Consider the following 26,304-nt stretch of genomic DNA (forward strand, 5'->3'; position numbering starts at 1 on the left):
CCCCATTTCCAGGGAAATCAATTTACTATGACAGTACCTACATTTGGTCTATTTGCAAGATACATTTTACAGAATAAGGTGTCTCAGGGGTCAGTGTAAGCAACAATAAAAGCAAGGCTTAATTGTTGCGTGTGTGCAAGTGTGTATAGATGCCCCACGTATTCCCATTAGCATCTTGTTTGCTTTGTGTCACACACTCACACATATTATGCACAGGTTTGTGGTGAATTTGTGCACTGTGTTTGTGTTGGTGTTGAGGCAGGCTGTGTGATCTCGAGGCCTCTGATGTCTCAATGATTATTGGCTTGCCCACTGGTACGCTACTCCTGCCTCTCAGTGTGTATGATTAAGCTTCTTCTTCAGCTAAGTTAACAAGTGGAAAACAGTATCAATGTTTTTCTGTTAGAGGATTGAAAACTTTATTTACATCTGATACCACCATTGAAGCCTTCCTAAAAACAAGGACACTTCCTCCTACAAATTGGCGTATTATGTTGAAAAAAGAATTGCTTCTGTAACAACCATCAGCTCCATGTGCCGGGATTTTTGTTTGTGCCTGGAAGAAACGCTGGGTTGTTAATCGACTTCTTGTGCCAATCTACATTTTTCAAACTAGAGGCCTTAGTGTGAAGGGAAGTGAGATGTACTGTAGGCGGAAAAGAGATGGAGTAACACATTAGTGGAAAGGCTCATTAATTGGATACTTTGAATGTTGTATTTTTTTTACCCCAAACACACATATCCTTCCCCACATACACTGATGTCCATATCCAGGTCTTTCTCCAAAAGAATAGTTTCCCTAATGGTGTACACTACCTGCAGGGACACACACACCTGCACACAGACACACTCTTGCACAGACTTACACTTGAATGCTCCCTGCTTTTACTCATACAGTGTGTAAAAGCACCACCACACTCACACCCCACCAGCCCCCTGGTGTGCGCGGGGTTCACAGTAACACTGTGTGTGTCTCTGAGGGGGGCAGAGAGGAATCTGGGAGTCTAAATAAAGCTATGTGTGCTTGGCTAATGAAACACACTGTATTCCCCACAGTCCCATCAAGAAAAATGGGCTTTTATTAGAGGCAGAGTTACCAGTACATTCAGGTCTTTCGAACATCCAAAACTTTTCTTAACAACCCTAACCATCTTGTTTTGTCATGATTCCAACTTTTTGTCAGGGCAAGAAACAAAGAGAATCCCCCCAAACCTTTGATTTAGATCTCTGTCCATGAATGACATAGGTCCTTCTTGTCATGTATGTTCCAAAAGATTCTTCCTCTTTTCCTAACGCCAGTAAAGCATAATATCAGAGAATGTATATGATCATCTCATGTGAATGTATTTTTTTCCTCTTTTAGATTTAAATTCATAAACAAAGGTTTCAGTATCACACATACACTTTGTATTGCATGTTGCTAAAGACAGTGCAGGTATGGTTCATCTAATACAATCATGCAACTCATGGCATGGTTCAGTTGTGAGGTAATCTGTTATAGGTGTTTTGGAGGAAACCCCTTTTTATTAGCTAAGAGGAAGTACTTTGTTTTTCTTCTGGTTTTCTCTCCCCATACCTTCTCTTGCCTGTTTCTGTCTGCTGTGTTTGGCAGACATGTTAGTCATTGTGGGAGGTCTCTATTCGCGCAGGGTTGTGTTCAGGCAAACGTACAACCTTCAAGTCAAACTCCTGTGTGTCTCTGTCTCGAGTGCATACGTGTGCGTTTGCTGTGCTGTGTGTGCATATGTGTTTGTCCAGGGATCCATTAGTCCGTTATTAGCACACTGTGGTCCACATCTGGCCCTAGGAACCAGGCCCAGATGCTCGAAGTGTGATTTCAGACTTGATCGTAATACTGCAGTCCTCTCTAGTTGTTGGGATTCAGTCTTTTTGCAGTAGACATGCATATATGTCACATCCATAGCAAGATTCTGCTTATTAGTTCCTGTTCTCAGTCTCACACTACACAACTAGTCTACTCAGTCTGGTTCTAGATTCATATTTGAAGACAGTGCATGAGCACATTCAAGGATTACATATGAAATGTGTTTTTGCCTATACCTTACAATCTCATTTTTGGCCATTAGCATTGTAGTGCCAGGTTGTTCTGCTTTGAAACACCTATGTATGTGCATATACACTCACTGGGCATATTTTGACCCAGGTCAGGAGCTTCAGTTAATGTTCACATCTAACATCAGAATGGGGAAAAAATGTGACCTTAGTGACTTTGACTGTGGTATGATCGTTGGTTCCAGGTGGGCTGGTTTGAGTATTTGTGAAACTGCTGATCTCTTGGGATTTACACACAAAACAGTCTCCAGAGTTTTTTTTACCCAGAATGGTATGAAAAACAGAAAATATTCAAAGTAGCAGATCTGCAGATGGAAATGGAAATGTTGATGATGTCAGTCTGAGGCTGCAGTGGACAGACTCACCAACACTGGACAGTTGAAGACTGGAAGAATATAGCGTAGAGTTTGGTGTCAACAGCATGAATCCGTAGTCCCAACATGCCTTGTATCAACAGGCGAGGGTAGTGGTGGTGTAATGGTGTTGGAAATGTTTCCTCGTCACACTTTGGGCTCCGTAATACTGAGCAATCATGGTTTGAATGCCACAGCCTATGTGAGTATTGCTGCTATATTTTAATGGCTACTTCCAGCATGATAATGCAATATGTGACAAAGAAAATGTTATGAATGTGAACGAGAGAGAGAGAGAAGGATTTCATATTTATTTCATTACAATTGCTTGTAAGTTATGGTTGGAGCTACATTTAGCCTGTGTATGCTTTTGTGGTGGAAAATAGGCAAAGCAGTTGACTTTGCAGTAAATCAAGATTTTCCCCATATTTTTGTGGAAGAAATGTCTGAAATGATTGTGGTTTTCATATTTATGCCAGCTCTGGGCCTGGTTTAGGTTATACTTTAGGTTCAGTACAATAGTAGGTCTTGTAATGTTAATTATGTTATAATGCTTAATTTGTTCCTGTAGTAAAGATAGCTTCCTCATTTGCCTTCATTCACAAAGGTTAGAGTTTGCAACAGACCGACACATCACACCTCAGGAGAGCAGGAAGACATTTAGAGTTGCAGTAATTATCTCTGTATTGGCAAGACTTCTCTGCAATATAAAGATTACAGGAAGAATTCTGTCAAACTGTTATGGTGTGGCTGAAAAATGCTGATTTAGATAAAGTAACATCTCATTCATCTTTATTTATTAATGCTGTAGAACTTTCAGTCTTTGTTGGATGTTAGATGGATGTTCATGATGCTGTCTATGGATCATAGTGAATCGTGATTTTAACTTTTGGAATGGATATGAAGAAAGACTAGCAGCCTAATGTTGATTTCACTGCGTCATATTAAAATCCTTGTTCAACAGTCCTGTGAAATAATTCATTTTACATGTAGTATTTTTTTTTGGTGCTTTTGTGCCTTTATTGGACAGGATAGTAGAGAGAGACAGGAAATGGGGAGGCCAAGAGAGGGGGAATGACATGCAGTAAAGGCCGTCCGATGCGGGACTCGAACCGGGGCCAACTGCAGCGAGGACTGTAGCCTCTACACATGGAGCCTGCTTACACCACTACGCCACACGACGCCCCTCACATGAAGTATTTCTGTCATACATATTTTTTAGCTGTGCGGACTCCTTTATATTTTGGGAGAAAATACACTGAACATGTAAGGAGCAGTGGGCGTTGAGCAGTGGCACATGTCATTTGAATTTGTGTTTTACGCTTTCCTTTTTGTTCTTTTCTAGTATGTCGTCCAGAGATTTGATCTAATGTCCTGTCAACCCTTATTCTGTGTTTCCAGACCTTGTAGAGATTTTTCAAGTGTGTAATAGCATCATGGTCAGTTGTGTGTGGGTTTGTGTGTGTTAGTGTATGTGTCCACTTTATTGCTTTATTGGCTGTGTTGGACGGAAAATCTCGCAACTGATAAGTTGCACCACTAGAAGATGAAGTCACTCCACTTCATTGTTGCTATTGAACACCCGCGTGTAAGTAAGCAAGTATGTGTAGCTATGAATCCTTCAAATTAAGAAGGATTCAACCATAGTTACTGTGTAAAGTTCAGTTCAGTGCAGCAGTGGTTTTCCCTGTTAACCAGGGAAACCTTAACATTCACATAATTTTACTCACCATATTTTTCTTTGTTTTGGCTGCACATATATTTGATTAAACGCTGAAATGGGGTTGAACTGAAACAAGGCAAACCAAGGCAGGTTTGTTTTTCTTTTAAAAGGAACACTTCACTGATTTATAACTTCTTGTTTTCATTTGAGTTCTTGGCGCAGCTGAGAATTTGAGGATGGGGTGGGTCAAGAGGGAGCTGATGAGGACATGGAGTGAGGAATATGAGGAGAGGTATAAAGAGTTTGAGGGGTGGAGGTCACTGGAGAGAGCAGGATGAGAACTAGGATTTTGAAGGATCAGAGACAGAGGTGAGTAAGTGAAAAGTGAAGAATCGCGTGGTGGGGAGGGGGTGAACAGGAAACCCCATTGTGTGGTGACTCCAGCCATTTCCTGTTTGTGTGCCAGCTGTACTTCCCTCCTTCCTGTTGTACCCAGGAAGTCAGTGTCACATTCCAGCTCTGATCAACTCTGTATGCGTGTGTGTCAGAGTGGTCTCAGGACATTGTCATTGTCAATACCTGCATGTTTGTTGCTTCCCTAGTCTATTTTAGGAGTGTTAAAGAACACACATTTACAGAGGATAAACATTTTGAGAGGTAGATACTTGCAGACTCCACTATTCTCCCTTTAAAATACCGTTGTATTGGTTAAGGTTTGTAGAGAGTGATAAACTTGAAATCTAGAGTTTTATAGACAAACTGAACCCAAAATGAATTTAGAGAACCAACTGAGACTCTCATTGCTGAAAAAGTACAGTGGAAACTATTAGATTTATTATAAAAAGACATGTAGTCTATTTTAAAGACTCCTCAAATTGTTTGTAATGTCTAAAAACTAAATCTAAAATATTGTTTTGTTGGATCATATGATGTAATTGTCAGCATTTAAACTTATAGTTTCAGAAAGACCTGTCAGATGTTCAGTATACACTAATCTGCCTCGGTAAAATGAGATTAGCACTGCAACTACAAATTATTTTCATTATTGATAAATCTGCCAATTAGTTTCATGATTAATTAATTGATTATTTTTAAAAAATGCCCGTCACAACTTCATCAACTAGCTTGTGTTGCAGTCTTAAACCCAAACTTATACAGTTGACTATTAAAAGGGACAAAGAAAACAAAAATGACCCCAACAATTATCCGATTACAATTAACTGATTATCAAAATAGTTGATGATTAATTTTCATTGATTGATTGTTTCAGCTCTGAATTAGATTGAGCCCACTTTTGGTCTTGGTTTTGGGCCTGTTGTCATGACTCCGACCCACTGAAACAGTGTAGATCTGTAATGTCTGATAGATTTGGCTCTCCATGTAGAAAAATGGAGCACTTATACTTGATGACATACAATAAATTCTAAACCTCCTTTTTATTTGTCTTTCTCCCTCTGTCCCTCTTCCTCTCTCCTCAGCGGTAGAAGAAGGGGAGTCTTCAGAGTGTGGAGGCACCTGGGATGAATCAACTGTCCAGACAGGTTAGTGTACAGACACATGAACGCACAAGCACACACTCAAACACACTGGTACTGTAATAGAGTTCCAGCCAGCTGTCAGATCCACAGAGGAGGCTCAAGTCTATGCGTCTCCCTCACACACAAACACACAGACACACACAATTTGTAATATCAATTCCACATGGTTTATAATGGCCTGCTCAGGGGGATATCAAGGAGAAGAAAGAGGGAGAGATGGAGAAATGAAGTGAGTGTAGAAGGAATTAGGATGGAGGGATTGGTGAAAGTATTAGGAGAGGGAAAAATCATAAGAGAGAAAAGAGGAGATTTGAAAAGAGGGAGATATGGAAAGAGAGCTCTCGCTGGTCTCAGGAGTCGGACTGAATGGAAAGAGAGATGACAAAAGGGATATGGAGAGAGAAAGATGGGTGGAGGGAGGGACAAGAGAGAGATTTGTATGCTTTTTCACTACTCTCTGTGGTCTGGTGATATCTTGGGAGGAAGTCAGAGAGATGGAAGGGCTTTTCTTTTCTTTTTATTCTTTTCTTGGATTTTGTTTTTCCTTGCGGTTTCTCCAAACCAACTTCCCCATTTCTTGCACTCTATGTTTCTCCCTCCCCTCCTCCATCTTCTCTTCTCTCGTGTTTCCACCCTGAGATGGAAATTTGAAATTATCCTGACTCTGCCTTTTGCCTTTATTGAAAAAGAACAACTGAACCAACTGCTCTCTGAGGTGCATGTATGATATGAGAAATAATATAGATTTTGAGTCTAGACAGAAGGATGGCAAGTATATGGATGTGCTTAGATGGATTAAAAAACATCTCTCTACAGCTACAGTGACTCGTAAAGCATGTGTTTTCATGAACAATAATGTGAAATCTAACCAGTCCTAACTTCTGGTTGCTTCATTTCACTATACTATGCAGATTTGGATCTGTTTTTTAATGAAGCCAGTCAGTTTTCAACTGCTAGTGACACTTTCTGAATGAAAGAAAACACAAAACTGTTTTGCAAATTATTAATTGATTAACTTCTTTATTGACAAGTGCGATGATGGTAAAATTCTTAGATAAAGTGGAATTCAGCAGATACAAAGTAGGCAGTGTCTAAAAAAGCCCTTTTGAAGACTCCACTTCAGCTCCTTGTGATAACTTTCATGATTGCTTAATCTACTTAATTATGTTCTCCATTAGTTGATTAAATAAAAGTTCCCATAGTTTATTGTGAGGTCTTACAGTGTCTTCTTTTTCCAGCCAAAAGTCCAAAAACCAAATATTAACAGTGTAGTATTACAGAGAAGACTGAGATAACTAAGACATATTCATATTTGAGAAGCTAGAGGGAGTGAATCTTTGCCTTAATGATTTACCATTTATCATTACAGCTCTGCGATTCAAGGTAAATGACATGACTGGAAATATAGTATCATTAGTAGGTGTAGTATTATGCCCTTACTTGGCCTCTCTTCCAGTTTGGATTTTACTGTCAGTTCCTTGTCCCAGCATCCTCTGCTGCATCACTTTTTGTGTCCTCTGGATTCATGCCTCTGGCTGCCTTCATAAATCTCTCTGTATCTTTCTTTCTAACTCCCTGCCTGTCAGTCTCTCTCTCTCTCTCTTTTCTTCCACACCTACCACCTTTTTTTACTGTTTGTATCAGTATCACAACTGCTGTAATGAGTCAAAGATTCCAGGGTGAGCGATAGTGCATCTGCTCGGTCCATATGCCAGCCCTGGTACAACACAGCTATTGGCATTTTTCTCACTGTTGTCAGTGGTGCTTAGCACAGATAAAATTAAACATTTTCCCAAACCATGCCAAAAAAATGGTTTGACTACTTTAGGTGTTTGTCAGCTGAAGCTAGTTTTTCTGCTCTGGTTTGCAGCCTATCAGAGAACACTTAAACACTTCCTCTGACTAGATCCCAACAGGGAAATAAGATACTGCTGAATGTGGTAAATATGCAGTTATCTCTCTCTCTACCTCTCCTGCCCTGTCTCTCGTTCAGCTCTACAGGGATAGAAGGATAGGAAAGTATGACCCTTGGGGTGTCTATGACGTGCTGAACCCTCCCATCCCTGCCGCCCTCCCTTCTTCAGACCCGTGCTAACTCTCCTCCAGGGGCCGCTATACGGGTCTACATCTGTGTGTGTGTGTGTGTGTGTGAGTGTGCGTGTGTGTGTGTATGTGTGTGTGTTAAGGGGGGTGCTGACTGAGGTCCTGGGTGGCTCACTAGAACTGCTGTGTGTGTCAGTTCCTGCAGGAAACTGGAGTCCCATGACACACACACACACACACACACACACACACACACACACACACACACACACACACCTATCTCACACTCTTTCTCCCATAAAAACATACTGTCCCATATTTCCTTACTCAGCCACTCTTCCAATTTGGATTTTACCGTCAATTCCCTGTCCCAGCATCCTCTGCATCACTTTTTCTGTCCTTCTCTGCATGCTTGTCTCTTTCTGTCTTCCTAAATCGCTATGTATCTTTTTTTCTCCTTGTCTGTCACCCTCTCTCTCTCCGTCCACCCCTTACTTTCTTTTTTTACTGTTTATCTGTGCTCATATTACAATAAGTGCGTGTGTGAGAGAGAAAAAGAGTGACAATTGCTGTCCATCACTTATTCAAGATGATTAAAAAGAAAAAAGACCTTGGTTCCTTTACTCCCTGGGAGATGGTGTTGACAAGGACAGGGTGAGAAAGAGAGACAAAAAGAGAGAATGGAAACATATACCTTCCCATCCTGCTATTAAATTCACAAACTTCCACCCCTCCTCTGTCTTTTCTCCACTCTTTTCTCTCTCTCCCTCTCCCTCTCCCTCTCCGTCTTTTTCATTTTCTCTGGAAAATGTGTGTTGAGTTTGGAAAGACCCACGGGAGGGAAGGAGGAGGAGGCGGGAGGCTGACTCGAAGGGAATAGCATAGAGTCAACCTATTCTCCCCTTTCCTACATCTCCTCTTTTCCTTTCCTTCTCTTCCTTCTCCGCCCTGGTGAATCTGCCCCAGAGAGGAGCCATCGAAGGCTGAAGGTGCCAACGCACCCTTCGTCTCTTTTTCCCTCTGCCCCGCTGCTCCTCTTTGGGACAGAAAAACAACTTCTTATCTTCCTCCCTTGTTTTCTCCCTTGTTCCCTCGCTCTCCCAGTAGGCTGGGAGAAGAAAAAGAGAGAAGTTGCCAGGAATAGAGAAAGGGAATGAGAATGGGTAAAGGACAGGTAGAAGAAAAGTTGTCAGAATTGTCTGTTCAAACTTCACTGTATGTTGAGTCTCATGTAGGAGAACAAACGTGGAAGGGGTGAGACACATGTCCAACCAGGCAGGAGTGCACTTCAGAGGCATGTGTGTCTGTGTCAGTGATGAAAACCTCCTCTCTTTCTCTAGAGTCTTGTTTTTCTCATTTCTTGTCTGACTGTCTACTGTAGACTACACACACACACACACACACACACACACACACACACATATACACACGCTTACTGTTTCTCTTGGACAAAATACACACAAAAGCGCACATAGTCACATAGAAAAAGTCAGTGAGTCATCATGGAAAAGGTTTGTCAGGTCCCCAAGCTGAAACTGAGAAACTGAGACCTCCTGCATTATTGTTATTCAGAGTTTAAGAACTATGTGAATGTGTGGGAATGAGTGTGTGTGTGTTTATGGGTGTGTGGGGACACAGACATGACTTGCCAGCCGGGAAGTTGCCTCCACCTATCAAATGACAGAAATTATCAGTGCAGCTGGATCAATTCAGTTTACATTTAAACAGTTTTCAAATTCAAGTGTCCTTGAAACTCAAAAACTGAAAAAGTCTGAATTGTGTTTTCCCTCCAATTCACATATTTCGTGTTTAATACTACTCTCCAGTGTGAGTGTGTCCATGTGCACTTGTCATCTGGTATCTTCTGGGAGTATTTACCATTTTGAAAAATGTCAGCAGAGAGGTATTTCCTCCAGTGTAATGACCCAGAATACTTAAAATTCAGCAGCAGATGAACATATCCTATATGCTCTGCATGGTTGTAGTTTAGTAGGATAGATGCACCACAATGATGTGCTACACTAAACATCTGGCTACATCACTGTAGGTCCTTGTGGGGGACAGATGTGCAAAGTAAGTTTGACCCTTGACCCCGTGTTTGCCTAGAGTCTACTTCTGAGCCTTTTACATTCACTTTATTTGTAGAATGATAGCAAACTGAAATAAAGGCAAATCATCTTTCTCAAAAAAGGGCAAATTGATTTAAGAGCCCTGATGAATCCTAAAACAGTAAAACGAGCTAATAAATGAATCAAATCTTCATCAAACTTCATGATAGGTAGATTGGAGGATACATAATCTCCGCTACAATTGATCCATCTAATGGGAGTGTAACTAATGTCAGGAAGTGAGATAAATGTATAAGAGGAAATGTAAAAAAGAGTATGTAAGAGAAGGAGAGAGAATGATGAGAGATTACAGGGTTCACTGTAATATCTTTATGATGACCAGAGCTGAGATAAACAGGACACTGGCCTTTCTCCCTCTTTCTCCTGCTTCCTCTCTCTCTTTTCCTATTCCTCTATCCCTCTCTCACCGCTACCCTCTGGAGGTCCATAATGTAGTTTTAATTTCCCCAAGGCTACCACAGGAAAACAGTTCCTGTCTGTGTGTGTGTGTGTGAACTATTATTGCCTGCTTGTGACAGCGCACAGTGCATCTGTGTTTTTGTCTGTATTGCAGCATTTAAGCCCTTTGTTTTTTGTGTGTGCAATTTTTGTTGGTGTGTGTGTTTGTGCCCCAGAAATTCAAATAAGTGAGCAGCTGTCAACTTAATTGTGAGAACTCGTTTCTGCCAATCTGTGAGAGTCTGTGTATTGCATGTCCGACTGATTTTTTTTATGAGTTTGTTTGTTTATATACAGTGTGTGTGTGTGTGTGTGTGTGTGTGTGTGTGTGTGTGTGTGTGTGTGTGTGTGTGTGTGTGTGTGTGTATGTATGTATGTGTTTTCTGCTTCCTTCCATGACGTGAATGGCTCTTTCATCATCCTGTTTCCAGACATTCGTGTTGGGTGCTGCTCTCCCTTGCCGCAATACATCCCAGGGGTCTGTGTGTGTGTGTAGGTGTGTGCATATGTATGTGTGCGTGTGCGTATTTATGTGTGACTGGTACTCTGTGTTGCAGATCTCCTCCCGAGGGAGTGGGGCTTGTATTGTGAAAACACATACAAACAGGCTATAGTTGGGGAAAGAACATGAGGTGGAAGGTAAAGGGGGGGGGGTGAGGAGAGATGGCTTCTTTATATAGCCACCTAACATGCGCACACACACACACACACACACACACACACAAACACTTGCAAACTGAGTGAGGCAGAGGGAGAGAGAGGGTTGGGGGAGTCACTCTCCTGAGAGAGTGCAGGGCTGTGTTGTTGTGTCCAGCTGCACCTGTTCAGCCTGTGTGTGTCAGTGTGCATTTGAGTGTGCGCTCGGCGCCAAATGTGTCTTCCATTCTTTGTATCTGCCCAATCCTCAACATTTTGAGCTCAGATAGGTGGGCCTTTGTGCTCTTGTGCTGTAAGTCTGTAAGTAATCTGACAGTGTCTTATCATTGTAGAAGGTGTTTTCAGCTAAATTGGACAAAAACAATATATTTTGTATATTATACTCAGGACTAGGATATTTGGTTAATGTGGCTATGTAGGAAACATCTCTCAGTATAACACCATGCAATTCAACAGTATCACAAAGTAAGCCTCCAAAATGACCATAACGGAGTACAATCAGCAACTGTTTAAAACATTATTCACAAAAAAAATGTATGAAGGTAGGAACTATTGCTGGGCTGTTGTGTAAATTAAGCTGGTTGTACCTAATACAGTGCAAACTAAGTGTTGATATGCATGGATGCATGAGAAGAAGGTTGTTTTCAGGAAAAAAAGCATGGGTGTAAATAAAATAAATGTAATAGCAGAATTTAATTTAGCTGCTTCTGTTTCAGGGTCCTGGTACTGTCTGTGCTGGCTCACTGTCAGACTCTCAGACTGTCAAGGGTCAGTGGTACAGCTGAATAGGACAGAGCCATCATTTCTGTTAGTAACACCTGTGCTTTTCCTCTATGACAAGTGAAAATGTCTGCTGTGAAAAAGGCCAATTTGAGCAGCTTTTATATGTTAAGCACCAAAGAACCATAACACTGCTTACAGTATACTCATACTAATACTTACAATAACAACAACAACAACAACAACAAAATAGACACTAACAGTTGAGAGCATTGTGATTTCTCGCTGAGTGACTACCTCACTTGTAGTGTGTTTTGCTGAAGGTTGTGATGGCACACTTTACAAAACTCCTGTAAGAGGTATATTTAAAGATCCATGATCTGGTCCAGTCTCTTCATGGTGAATCGTGATTGAACAATACTGTGTTTACAGTGATACCTGAAACAGCAGGAAAAAATAATATCCACAGATATTTTCAATCAGTGTTTGAACCTACTTATTGGCCACACAGTCGGACATTTCACATACTACTGCATAATATTGACCAGAAATCTTTGATTATCACAAGAAATGAACTGTCAGAAAGTATGTGTAGCTGATATTGTGTGAAATACCCAGGTTCTGACGAGGTAATCTCTGCCCATTGGGCACTCTAAGCAAGTCATGTGATGCAGGTCTGCTTTTAACCTTGTGGTTGGTTCTTAGCCCTGCTGAAGGTGGTGGTGCCCAGCCAGGTGCCTGTGAATCCTGGACGAGTGTGGAGTGCGATGTGGAGCAGAATGAAAGCCTTGTGTCGAGACTGTTTGGTTTCTAAACATTCTCCTGGAAGCTACACACACACTTTTTTCCCACCTTTTGAAGCCTGTTTTAGGCTCACACAGACATAGGTGTGTGTGTGTATGTTTTATGCATGCTTGGCTAGCAGATATACATCTCTCTGAGCTGTGGAGTGTGTCCCAGACAGGCCACAGTACCTGCTCCTGGCTGCCAAATCTAACACTTGAATAACTACCTTTGCAGTATTACAGTATGTTTTATTCCCCTTTAACTCTCTTTTAGTAGACTTCTATCACCCTGGGGCAGTTAGGGAACACTTCCCAAAGTTCATTAGTTCCCTAGTTTCTTCCCACTGCATATATAGAGATGTACGGTGGTCATGCTGACTGTGTGTGTTTGATTTTCCGTGTTCCAGTTTGTGTCTCCACTAGCTTGTCTTGGCAACTGCTCACGACAGCACTGTGAAACCACCAGTAAGACAGGAGGATGGAATGTGTCCATATTGAGTGTACTTGGATTCAGTGCTGAGGGTCCTATGTTCGGTTTATATTCCACTTTTTTGAGGGGAGAGGGAACAAAACTCGTTTTTGTCTGTCTGTCTCTTTTTCTGTTCTGTGCGGTATGTTTATGGCTTATTATCATTTAGCTCACTAATTACCTCAATGAACTCATTTTAACATGGATAATGAGAGAACACACACACACACACACACACACACACACACACACACAGAGACAGACAACAAATACACCCATGCTATGAACACACACAAACATCCACACGTACTCGTCTGTGAGTCTAACGAGTGGTGATTAGTGGGTCTCAGCTAGGCGTGGCTAGGCTGTGTAACATCATTCTGCACTGTGGACTCTGCTAATTCACTTCTCTTTATCTAATTACCCAGGGTGCGCACAAACACACGCACACATGCACTCGTACACTGCACACACACCACCTGCATATATCTTTCCTGCAGATATGCAAAGTGACCTCATTATTCCTGAGGTATCCATTTATATATTTATATTTTTATCTGTTAATAAACAGCCCATTGTCATCGGGTTACTGAGGCTGGTGGGTACAGCCAAGAATATTGCTTATTACCTTTCCTCAGGAGACACACAATGTAAAAACATCTTTTCTCCACATCCACACCTGATGTTGCATGCTGTCGTACACACGGGCCTGCATATGAAAACTTTCTTAAAATAGCCCATAATATTTAATACGACTCTGGAATGTCACAAGGTCCAATTTATTGTCCCTGCTTGTGTGAAGGTCCCAGATCAGGCCTTCGTGAACCTGCACAGAAAGCAACTTATATATGGTTAAGTAATCATAGTGTTATTGCTGTTAATTGTTTTTTTGTATCAATTGATAAAATGTATAAGTGATGCTGTCATTCATTTAATTATGTAGGCTGAATTAATTTTTGCACTTGAAGATGTAAGTGCCCAAAGATGCATATAGATACATCCAAACAAACACTCACATGCTGGCTAGGATGCCATATTGACATCTAAATAAATAAACAGTCAAGGAAGTGACAATTCCAAAGAAAGTCTTTTTTGTTTTTGTTTTTTGCACATAAACACATTTTTCTTACAGACCCAAACAATGGGTTTCAATTCTTGTCTCTAGGACCCAGTATACTGCTGGTTTTCTATCCTACCAGCTAGTTAATTTCATTTAATTGCATTCACTGTGCATCCCAGGTGTGATTCAGTCCCTCATTACATGGCTAGAATAAAAATCAGCAGGGCTCTGTGACTCAAGGACTGGTAGAAAACCACTCTCCTGAAACATATTCTTTTAGGTGGAAATTATGAGTCTTATTGCGCATTTTGCCCTGTCTTTCATTTAGTGGTGAAATTAGTATTTTTAATGTTTTTCTGCAGTTTAAGTACAGGACTTGATTTTGATTTATTGTGTGCCTCTGGATGATGTAAGAATAACACAGGGTGTCTGGGTTTGGGATTGGAGGGTTTGTGTTTGTGCATGTGTGTGTTCTTTTTGTGTTTATGTGAGAGAATGTGCAGTTATTCCTGGCATAGGGACAGTCTGTGACTCAGAGATAATGGTTCTCTGTAGAGCGAGTGTGTGTGTGTGTGTGTGTGTCTGAGTGACTATACCTATATCCCGCTGATGGGTGTGTGTTTGTGTCTGTTTGTGATTTTGTGTGAAAGAAAGAGAGACTGCGAGTGGATGGTGCACACATACTATTTGCAAGGGACCAGTGTCGTACTATTCAATCAATAACCCAGCACACACACACACACGCACAAATACACCCCTCTGCACCCTAAGCACCCATGGGAGTTGCCTGCTTTCATTAAGTAGGCATGCTGCTTCTTTCTGGTGTGGTGGGGGTGGGGTATTATAGAGAAAGAGAAAGGAGATGTAAGGGAGTTTTGTAAGAAATAAGACAAAAATGTGGAGGACAGACGAAGAATGTCAGATTTATAAAACTGTGTCCAGCTCAGTGTTCATATGTGGAAACTACTTGCTTCACATTAGCATTTTCAGGTAGTTTTAGAAACTTGTTAATATGCACTGAAACACACTGAGTAGCATGTTTCTGTTTTTAGACAACTGAATAGGTATGAAATGGTGATCATAAATGCTGCTTGTAAACCAAGGTGAACAGTAACTCCTGTGCTGCTGCACTGAGATGCCAGTAAATTCCCTGTTTTATGCTTGTGAAGTGAGTCTCTGACAACATAAACATACACACAGGTTAAGGACAACAGCTGTATCATGTTTTGTACTGACATAAAATAAGTAAGACTGTGTCTGAGCGTCATTGTTTGCTTAAGGTTCCTTTTCCCTGTCTACAACATGAGACAGGCCTTTTCTGGTTTACGCACTCCAAAAAAGTGATTTCTTAAAGATCAGTTTTAGATATAACAAATGCTAGTTTAATGAGGATGGAAGGGCAAATAGAGAGGGACAGATTTGTTGTCAAATTCAGCCAGCCAAGCCAACCTACCTTTTGGTAGTGACTCATTTTAGACTTTTTAGACCAAATGCAAGCACATACAAAATTGACGGACACACACTGTGGTCTGGAGGTCTGTTTCCACAGCTTGAGAATTTTAATAATTCTAACAGCTAAAGTGTCTAGGTGGAGCGAGTCTGAGATCCTCACGAGGACATATAATTGTCTCATAGTCCTTTAATACCAATGTGGTGCTGGTGCCTAATCTAGAACTGGTTCCACGCATTTCCACCGAAAAAAGGCTGATGCCAGCTTTTTGGCACTGGCACAGCCCCTCGAAATTGCTGGTCCGAAAGTGGCAACCACTGATGTCCATGGCTATGGGAGGGGCGAGCACAAGAAATTCTCAGCAATTTAAAAGTAAATTTGTAAAAAGCAAGCAGAGCAGTCGCATTCTGTCAGCCATGATTACATGATTTTATGCCTTCGCACCAGCGCAATGTCTCAGTAACGCCTTGGGAGAATTTCTTACAAATTTCTTACAAATTTGGTACAAATGTTCACTTGGACTCCAGGATGAACTGATTAGAGGTCAAAGGTCAAGGTCACAATGACATCATGTTCTTGTGAATGAGATATATCAGGAATGCTTAGACTGACTGTCATTACATCTGCCACAAACTTCCACCTTGACTCAAGGAAGAACTGATTAGAATTTGGTGGTCAAAGGTTAAGGTCACTGTGATCTCACAAAATATGTTTTTGGTCATAATTCAAGAATATATACACTAATTATGACACAATTTAACACAATCTCTAACGTTATAAAATGAAGTGATGACAAACAGTCAAAGGTCAACATCACTGTGACATCATAATGTTCTGTAAAAACATTTCTGGCCATTATTCAACAATCACATCCTGGTTATATCTAGTAGAGTCGTTTTAAGTCATACAACACGACTGCGCATATTTACATTCCAGCGTACACACACGTATGTATGTGTATTTGTAAATGTGTGTATTAATTTACATATCCATTGAGTGTGCATCTGGTATGTGCACATCTGTGTGTGTTTGCACATGTATCTTTGTATGTTTGTGTGTGAGTGTACAATGACCAGTGTGTATGTGTGCATATGTGCAATGTGAGCGTGTGTGTGTGTGTGTGTGTGTGTGTGAGTGTGTGTGTGAGTGTGAGTGTGAGTGTGAGTGTGAGTGTGAGTGTGAGTGTGTGTGTGTGTGTGTGTGTTTGTACGTGTATGTGTGTGTGTTTAGTCAGCCAAGGGGCCACTTTCTCTCCCTGGCCAGACGGTACTCTCACCACTGGACAGATGGCCAAAACCCTCCCTCTGTCCTTCCCCATCCCTTCATCTATCCCTCCTTCTCTCCCTCCATCACTGTCTTCCTCTCCTACAGTTCCCTAAACACCCCATCACCTCAATCCCCCATTCCCCACCTCCCAGCATCCCTCTATCCCTCGTTCCCACCACTCCTCTCCCATAATAAATCAGAGTGGGTTGGAGCCTGTGCACCTCACTCTGATTTAGCTCACGTTCACTCTTAATCACACTTTCTCTCCTCAACTCGTAGACTAAAATATTGTGTCTTTTTTGCATTTTGTTTTACTGGTCAATAATCCCATGGAAAACAAGTGGAATGGTTTTTGATTGTACCTGTTCAGGTATTTGGATGCTGAGTTGACAACTCGGCTTTGCTAAGCAGAGATTATGGAGAAATAATAGAGACATAGAAAGCTCCTAATGGATGAAACTGAGCTAATCCTTTTTTGACCCACCACTGCAGTCACTATAAGAAGTCTATTTTTCATTAAAAGTAATGAAGGTTATTGATTCTCTGTAATGAGCACCACTTGAATTCAGTAACAGGGATTTAACTCTACTTAGTAATGCATGTATTACATGCATGTACTGTATGCAGGTAATCAATTGCAGCTGCCCTGCAATGAATCCTTTGCAGACCTGAATTTCAGTATCAGTTCTCTGTTTAATCAACTCATAGGTCATTTTAGAGACTATAATCATGTCATGGTCATGTTGTATGGAATTGTTTTATTGTTTTAGAATATTCACACTTTGTTTTTGACCCTTTGCCCCTCTGGCGTCTTGTTCCATGTTGTCCTCATTATTTACAGACATAATGAATAGGTGAGCCAAGCAAAAAGCTAATTTCCTTCCTTCCATTTGTAGGCATTTAAGTTCAGTTCATTTTCTCCCCATGCTTCCACACTCTTTTCAACCACCCCCCCAGACTTTTTTTATCCTCCCTCTCCTCTCCTCTCCTCTCCTCTCTTCTCCTCTCCTCTCCTCTCCTCTCCTCTCCTCTCCTCTCCTCTGTCAAGCCAGTGTCTTCAGTGTCAGTCCTATTGGATCCTCAGCGTTTATAATGTGTTAATAAGGTGTGAAAATGGCGACACAATGGAGCAGTGAGGATTGGGCCGACGCAGCCTTCCACTGGTCCCCTCTCACACTCTGCCTGTCTGCTACCAGGACACACACATTCACACACACACTCCTTCACATGCTAAAGTGATGTTCCACACACTCAGTACAATTAAGTCAAGTCACACATGTCATTGGTAAAATAGTCGGGAGAGAGATAATGACAGTATAATTTCTGCAGGTAAAAATGAGCCCAAACTGACAAACTAAATCATGGTAGATAAGGGAAGGACAATGATTATTTCAATGAGATATTTGTTTAATCCAGGCTTTGCTGTAGAAATGTAAAGACAACTTCCAGCTGGTGTCAGGAAAAATCAAGACGACAACTGACCTGGGTGATACAAGGTCATGGCTCATAAATCAGAAACTACAGGGGCTCAAATATCAACTGGCGCTTGACTCACATGTCTTTTACTTCATTGATGTTCCTCCATTTATGACTGAATATTTGAGAGATTTAAAATGAAGTAGTCTTTCTGAGAGTCTGTACAGGAAAGTGTTCTGATTAGCATTGTGGTATGTTGTGTGTATCCTCAGAAGTCCCAGCATCCGACAGAGAGACAGAGCCCAAAGAAGGTCAGGGGACAGGAGCTGAAGATGGAGAACAAGAGGAGCATGATGACCGTGATGAACGAGATCATGATGATGACCTAGATGACGAGTCCATTTTCACCTGTGACAACTGTCAGCAGGACTTTGACTGTCTTGCCGAGCTCACTGAACACAGAACCAACCACTGCCCAGCTGGTAAGATTGTTATTAATGTGGACTGTGATTTGCTTTGTGTATTCTAATTGACCAGGCTCGCATCACTGTGCATTTCTGACCCTGTTGACAAAACCATGGGTACAGAGCAGCTAAATGTACAAACTCATGATATATAAAAGATACATAGTGCACTTATACTTCATAGGATAATGCAGGGGTTATTGGTGGATAATGTAATGCTTTGATTTGTGGGTAAAAAAAGATAATTGTCGAGGGAAAAATAATCAGAAGAGGAAAAAAATGAAAAGGAACCAAAACAAAGGTAAACTTAGCTGTGTGTTGTCAGTAGAGTTACATTTATTATTTCCTCACTTAAGGATAGCTCATTTTGTTGCTACAACAAATGAAGAGATTTTTTAAGAAAAAAGAATAATTAATTGGTACTGCTTACATCTAATTACATCCAACAATCAAATAAGGTAGTTCTTTTAAAAAGTACACAAAGGTAAATGGTGAAACTGTGGTATTAGAATGATTTTGTATCTGGTTTCTGTAAGTGTGCTGCATGTTTTTCAGTGGGGAGGATGCTCGGCTTTCAGACTAAGGTACAGATGAAGCGGTTTAGTTGCATCATGCAGAATCACCAATCTTAAAGGTTCCTTGGTGACTCAGGCCCTCCCCTGTTTCTGAATACCTATAGCTATTGGATTCAGTTATACCCATATGTCCCACAGGGACAGACTTGTGCACACACACGCGCACACATACACACTCACAAAAGCCGTTATTAGTACTGGTGTAATTAATGGAGGGGCTGAAAGGAACGCGGCGGGGGCATCTGGTTCCTACAGATTAATCCAAATGCTCGCTTAACAAGCCAACACACACACACACACACACACACACACACACACACACCACACACACACACACACACACTTTCTTGCTACTGCAAAGCAGTCTGCCTCTTAGCTAGTGTGTGTGTGTGTGTTTACTTTTGATAGGGGGATGAAGAAATAAGAAGGGGTGGTGGTGGAGGGCTTTGTTTAAACTGGTAAAGACAGTGTTCCCAGAGACTGTGTAATGTAGATGATAAGACCCCTTCCTCAGCAACCTCTTATTCACCCACTGGCTTGACATCCAATCCTCCTGACAGTGTTAGGGAGATGCTTGGAGAATGGAATAAAGGAATGAAATGAGCAAATGAAAATCTGTAATGAGATAGAGAGGGATGACAGGTGACAAAGGTCTTTGTCCTGTACAGTGTAATAATGTTATACAGTACACAACTTAATCACTGCTTCCTGGTGGCCTGATGGTCTATTATCACTAGAACTTAGAGTTATATAAATTACGTTAATGCAAACAACAAATTTGATACAGGAATACTTCAAAATACTCTGAGACTCAGTGTGAGTGTTTTACTTTTCTTGCAGATATTAGACTTGTTCCACTTAAGCCTTGTTAGCCAGGGCTGACTGTAGTGTAGAGTCAGTTTAATCCTACACTAACTCAAAGTAAGCCATGATGCAACTTATCATACAGTACATGTACTGGTAATTCCTTTTATAAAAAAAAAAAAAGGGAAACCTGTTTATGCTTTTTAAAATTGTTTTTGTTTATTGTTCCCTTTCTCCATTACCTACAAATTACCCACAAGTGTGCGCACACACACACACACACACACACACACACACACACACACACACACACACACACACACACACACACACACACACACACACACACCCACGCACAGTCATTTACTTCTGCATGCTGTGTTACATTCAGACACACATACAGTACACACTTAGAGAATCACACCGCCAAAAGCACAGGGCTGCTATCAGAGCGCGGGATGTGGCCTGTGATTTCAGCACTGGAGTCTGGGGAGGGCTACATGTTGCTGAGCGAGAAAGCCGAGGGAGGAAGGGGGAGGGTAAGAGGGAGCGCACAAGAAAGAAATGAAATGAAATGATAAAACATGTTTTTCCCTTGAGAAAGAGTGGTTGAGATTGCAGAGTAATCCCACAGCTTGGCGGGATGTGTGTGCACTTGTATGCAGGGGGCTTGTGTACTTGGGTTCATCCATGTGTTGGTGTTTGCTATTGTGTATATGGTACGAGTGTGTGTGTGTGTGTGTGTGTGTGTGTGTGTGTGTGAAGTTAGTGGTAGGACCACGGCTTTCTGGTTATTATTGAGGAGAAGGCTAAATTAAAAAACATGGACTAAAGAATCCTTTTAAGTTCTCTGGTGGAGACCCCTGGGAGCCAGTTTAGTAGGAGGGCATGGGACACACACACGCACAAAAACACACAGTCTATTGGGGATAAACACATGCCACTCAAGATCTGCATGAGAGAGTTAATGTGTTCATGCATTTTGTAGGTGGTGTGTGTGTTTGTCCCTGAGCAGAACCAAACAACTCAGACATCAGCCATCTTGGTTGGGGGTGACAGACGGGGGGCCATCTTGCCAGAAGTAACTAGCTATGATGCAACTGTGATGTTAGCTTGCCGTTAGCTTTGCATTAGCATGGAAAAAAAATGTTAATCAAGGCCTTATTTTTCTAATCACAGAATTTTTATGCAACACAAAAAACCAAAGATCAAAATGATACATACAGAAGTTGAACCAAAACCAAAATTATACTGTTTATTAGGAGGTACAATTAGTCTGTCATCATCACGAAACATCGCTGGTATAAAAACTCTGGGAGAAAAGCTGGGAAAACTAACTGTGTATGATGTAGAAAATCAAAGATAGTTGTTGTTTTTCTTATTCAACTTTTTAGTTTTTTGCATATTACATAATGTTGAATCCCACGGTCGATATTTGTAGTCTTGCGGTAAGTGCAAGTTGTACAAAAAAAAGACATGAAGCACCTTGAGGTGCAGTGAGGTGATGCATCAGTTGGCACTAGTGCTTGAAGGCTCAGTTTGGCAAAACTTAATAACACTTTATACAGATGTAATACTTATAAAACACTTTTTATTTACTTCAACAATGAACGTGTTTCATTCTAAAGCTTTCTGCATTTGTTCTGAGTCTATGCAACATGAAATTTTCACTTAAAAGTTTCCTGAAGACATGACGTCCACTGTCAGACATCAATTGCTGAATAATATCTGTACATGTGTGATCCCCAGGTGCTGGCTTAAGAACCATGTTAGTTAGTGCTGAATTCTCTGCAGAAAAAGCGCTGGTATCTGTAATGCTAACTATACTGTTGAAGCAAATGGGTCCCAAGTTAGCAGCTAGCTACGGCTATAACATTGAATGGGTCCCAGGTGCGAGAGTGAAGCACCAAGTAATTCAGTGCCACTCTAGCAGAAGGCCTATAAAGAGGCACCATTAATTTGAGTGGAAATTGGACAAACACACACATACACAGTGGCACAGATCAATGACACATAAATGTGTGTACACCCACTCAAACACGCACATACCCACAGACCCAACACATCTGGTTAATGTAATGCCACATTAATGTGCATGAGCTTGGACTGCTTGGTGGTTGTGTGTGTGTGCGCGTGTATGTGTGTGATCAAGATTATGAGCCCCATTGACAATACCATTGTTATTCTGTTTCACTACAGCTTTCAGACAGTGTGATGGCTCTGCTTTTAAATTGTGCGTCACTGTGTGTGTCCTCAGTAATTATATGTTGTTGTATGTAGTTAAGTAGCTTGCCCACACTGTGCATGTATGCTGAATTTCCAAAATATGTAATGCACTGCAGTAGAAGAACTGTAAACTGCATTATTTATTGTAAAAGTGCCTTATAATTTTTTTTCACTGTAGCACTGCGTGAAATGGTGAACCTACATGGTTAAGAGGCTCTTTTCGAGCTTACTTGCTGAGGTGTATATAGTGTGTAATATCTGTGCGTGTGACGTGTCTACTACTTGTAGTCCATGTGGGTCTATATCCTGTGTGTGTACAGTACATGTGAGAGAGACTAGTGCGAGTGCGAGTTGGGGAAGTGTCGATGGGTCTCAGTAGGAGTCAGAATGTGGAGCAGAGACTCCCTATGGAGAGGAGGAGCGGAAAAAAGCCTCCTACAGATCAAATGGAGAACATTCTCTGGCCCTGCTCTGCCACATGAACACACACACACACACACACACACACACACACACACACACACACACACACACACACACACACACATACACACACACACACACACAAGCACATCCCATTAGGGAATCCCAAAAGTTTTCTTACTGGCCACAACGTTCGAAGGTTGGGTCATTGTGATGTGTTTAGAGCTTTAAACACACTCAGACAGTGCTTTAAAATGGCTATGGAGGCCCTTTGTTTGTGCAGCCACTGTCCATTTAACTCAGTTGTATATAAAAGCTGCCTGACACACCCACACTTCTGCACACACGCACATGTCAACAGTATCCACACACTCATGGTAGGTGTGAGTGAGAAGGGCGAGAGGGCGAGAGATTGTTAAAGATGTCAGTAAAAACCACTTCAGGGGGAAGAGGAAGTGATGAGAAGGTAGGCACCGAGTAAACGAGGGAGCTGTCAGTCAAGGCAGGGGGGTGGAAACTGGCTCTGTCAGTGACAAATAGCAAGTCATTAACCCAGCTAGTTGCTTCTTAGACGGTGAGATGGTGTGGGTGGAAAGTTGTTTGTTTGTGTGTGTGTGTGTGTGTGTTGTGTGTGTGTGTGTGTGTGTGTGTGTGTGTTGTGTGTGTGTGTGTTGTGTGTGTGTGTGGTGTGTGTGTGTGTGTGTGTGTGTGTGTGTGTGTGTGCGCGCGTGCGCAAGGAGAGAGCAAGATACAGTGCATATCTTTTCCAAAGGTATTTGTGAGGTCTCTGTTAATTGAGCACATACAGCTGCACTCTTGTCTATTCGCTTTCCTCTCTCAGTAGGGGAGAGGAGAGATTACTAGGGAGCCTGTCTAGCTGGGAGGGAGGGGGAGACGGAGAAGGAAATGAGGGAGGAACAGGAGGGGAGTGGAAAGGAATAACAGGGAACAGGATGAAGACAGGTGAAGAGAAGGAGGGCTGGAAATTGGAGGTAAAACTTATAATGTGCAGAGAGGAGGTGAAAGATGGAGGGGAAAAGGAAGAGGGAAAAAAACATGAGCAGGGAGGAGAAGCACGTCTGTTAGCATAGGGGCCCTTGGGTAACTGGTTTGCCTCCCACGGACATCTCCCCACTGCTAAGCTCTTACCGTCTGTCGCAACCCGCTGTCACACACACATGCAGAGAATCACCCTCTCAAGCAGAGAACTACACACACACACACACACCACACACACACACACACACACACACACACACACATACACACACACACACACACAAGCACATCCCATTAGGGAATCCCAAAAGTTTTCTTACTGGCCACAACGTTCGAAGGTTGGGTCATTGTGATGTGTTTAGAGCTTTAAACACACTCAGACAGTGCTTTAAAATGGCTATGGAGGCCCTTTGTTTGTGCAGCCACTGTCCATTTAACTCAGTTGTATATAAAAGCTGCCTGACACACCCACACTTCTGCACACACGCACATGTCAACAGTATCCACACACTCATGGTAGGTGTGAGTGAGAAGGGCGAGAGGGCGAGAGATTGTTAAAGATGTCAGTAAAAACCACTTCAGGGGGAAGAGGAAGTGATGAGAAGGTAGGCACCGAGTAAACGAGGGAGCTGTCAGTCAAGGCAGGGGGGTGGAAACTGGCTCTGTCAGTGACAAATAGCAAGTCATTAACCCAGCTAGTTGCTTCTTAGACGGTGAGATGGTGTGGGTGGAAAGTTGTTTGTTTGTGTGTGTGTGTGTGTGTGTGTGTGTGTGTGTGTGTGTGTGTGTGTGTGTGTGTGTGTGTGTGTGTGTGTGTGTGTGTGTGTGTGCGCGCGTGCGCAAGGAGAGAGCAAGATACAGTGCATATCTTTTCCAAAGGTATTTGTGAGGTCTCTGTTAATTGAGCACATACAGCTGCACTCTTGTCTATTCGCTTTCCTCTCTCAGTAGGGGAGAGGAGAGATTACTAGGGAGCCTGTCTAGCTGGGAGGGAGGGGGAGACGGAGAAGGAAATGAGGGAGGAACAGGAGGGGAGTGGAAAGGAATAACAGGGAACAGGATGAAGACAGGTGAAGAGAAGGAGGGCTGGAAATTGGAGGTAAAACTTATAATGTGCAGAGAGGAGGTGAAAGATGGAGGGGAAAAGGAAGAGGGAAAAAAACATGGAGCAGGGAGGAGAAGCACGTCTGTTAGCATAGGGGCCCTTGGGTAACTGGTTTGCCTCCCACGGGACATCTCCCCACTGCTAAGCTCTTACCGTCTGTCGCAACCCGCTGTCACACACACATGCAGAGAATCACCCTCTCAAGCAGAGAACTACACACACACACACACACACACGCACACACACACACACACACACACACACACACACACACACAACACACACAACACACAACACACACCTCACTGTGTCTGTCGTCAGGATAGCAGCTGAGTCCTGTGAGGCCAAGACTCTTATTAAAACCACAGATCACTTTCTACAAGAGAGGGAGAGAAGGAGAGGTAGGAGGGGTGTAATCTGAAACAAAATTACAGACAGCCTCCTGCACTCTGGCCTGCCACTTACTGTGTGTGTGTGTGTGTGTGTGTGTGTGTGTGTGTGTGTGTGTGTGTGTGTGTGTGTGTGTGTGTGTGTGTGTGTGTGTGTGTGTGTGTGTGTGTGTGTAAGAGATTCTGTGTGTGTGTTTTTTTTGTCCGGTAGTTACTGTTGATTGACAAAATAAATATCATGCTCTTAGTCGTTTCCTTTATGTTCACTCCTTTTTTTTTTTTTTTTTTCCTGTTGGCTTTTATTCTCTTAGCTCCTGTCCTTTTGCCTCTCCCTCCCTCTTGCCCTCTTCATCACCATGTGCCACTCTTCCCTTTTTTTTGCCCCCTCGCCACAATCCCGCCCCCCCGCCCCTCTGTGTCTCTGTACCCGGGGGTGGCCCGAAGATTCCTGTGCTAAGCCCTTGGCATACATACAAGTGCACAGCGCACACACAGACACACAGACACAGCTGGCTGCCGCTCAGGTTTTCCAGGGAGAGAGCAGGAGCTCGGCACCAGAGGAGAGGGGGATGGAGAGAGGAGAGCAGTAGAAGAAGTGGAGGGGGGAGTACAACATGCAGAGAGGGAGAGGGAGGGATGGAGGGATGACAGGGAGGGGGTGAGATGGAGAAGGGTTGTTGTGAAGTCATTTTTCATCACAGGGTTCATTTTTCACTGCAGAGTTCTCCCACTCTCTACATCGCTCTATTTCTCTTTATCTGTCCTCTCCTCCTCCCGTTCCCCTCCCTTGATCCCGCTTTGTCTCTCTTTATCTTCCCTTTTTCCTCTTTTTTCCCATTCGTCCTTTCTCTCCCCCTCCTCTTCCCCCCACTTCTCTCTCTTTCTCTCTCCCTTTTGCCTAAACTCTTTCCATCCTCTCTCTGTCTCTGTCTCTCTCTTTCAGCCTAGTTTCTCCTTTATGAAATATGGATGGGAGCAGTTTTGGGCGCGCTGAGAGGTTTGCAGTCAGAGGGAGGGAGGGATGGAACTTGGGAACTGGTGAGGGAAGGAGGGAGGGAAAGACAGAAAGAGAAAGAGAGAGGGGAGAAGAGGGAGGGAGGGAGGGAGCTCGTGTCTCAGCAGACGTGCCTTGTGCATGCACCTAAACACCTCACTGAGCAATCTGTCAACATGTCAGCAACACATGTTTGGTAAAAAAGAGAGAGAGCGGTTGGAAGGAGAGAGGAGAGGGTGAAAAAAATCTCTGCTCCTCCAGTGGG

General features: G+C 42.4%; 1 protein-coding gene across 2 annotated transcripts in view; it reads left to right on the forward strand.

Moving 5' to 3' along the window:
* Positions 1-26,304, forward strand: part of znf423 (zinc finger protein 423) — a 153,234-nt gene that overhangs the window by 19,115 nt on the left and 107,815 nt on the right. For both annotated transcript variants that reach the window (XM_056387305.1, XM_056387306.1), the window contains exons 2-3: positions 5,568-5,630; positions 18,333-18,542. In XM_056387305.1, coding sequence (XP_056243280.1) covers positions 5,568-5,630; positions 18,333-18,542 — 273 coding nt within the window. The remainder of the gene's footprint in view (positions 1-5,567; positions 5,631-18,332; positions 18,543-26,304) is intronic.

The sequence above is a fragment of the Seriola aureovittata genome, chromosome 10 (assembly GCF_021018895.1).
Source record: "Seriola aureovittata isolate HTS-2021-v1 ecotype China chromosome 10, ASM2101889v1, whole genome shotgun sequence".
In the NCBI taxonomy this organism is placed as follows: domain Eukaryota; kingdom Metazoa; phylum Chordata; class Actinopteri; order Carangiformes; family Carangidae; genus Seriola; species Seriola aureovittata.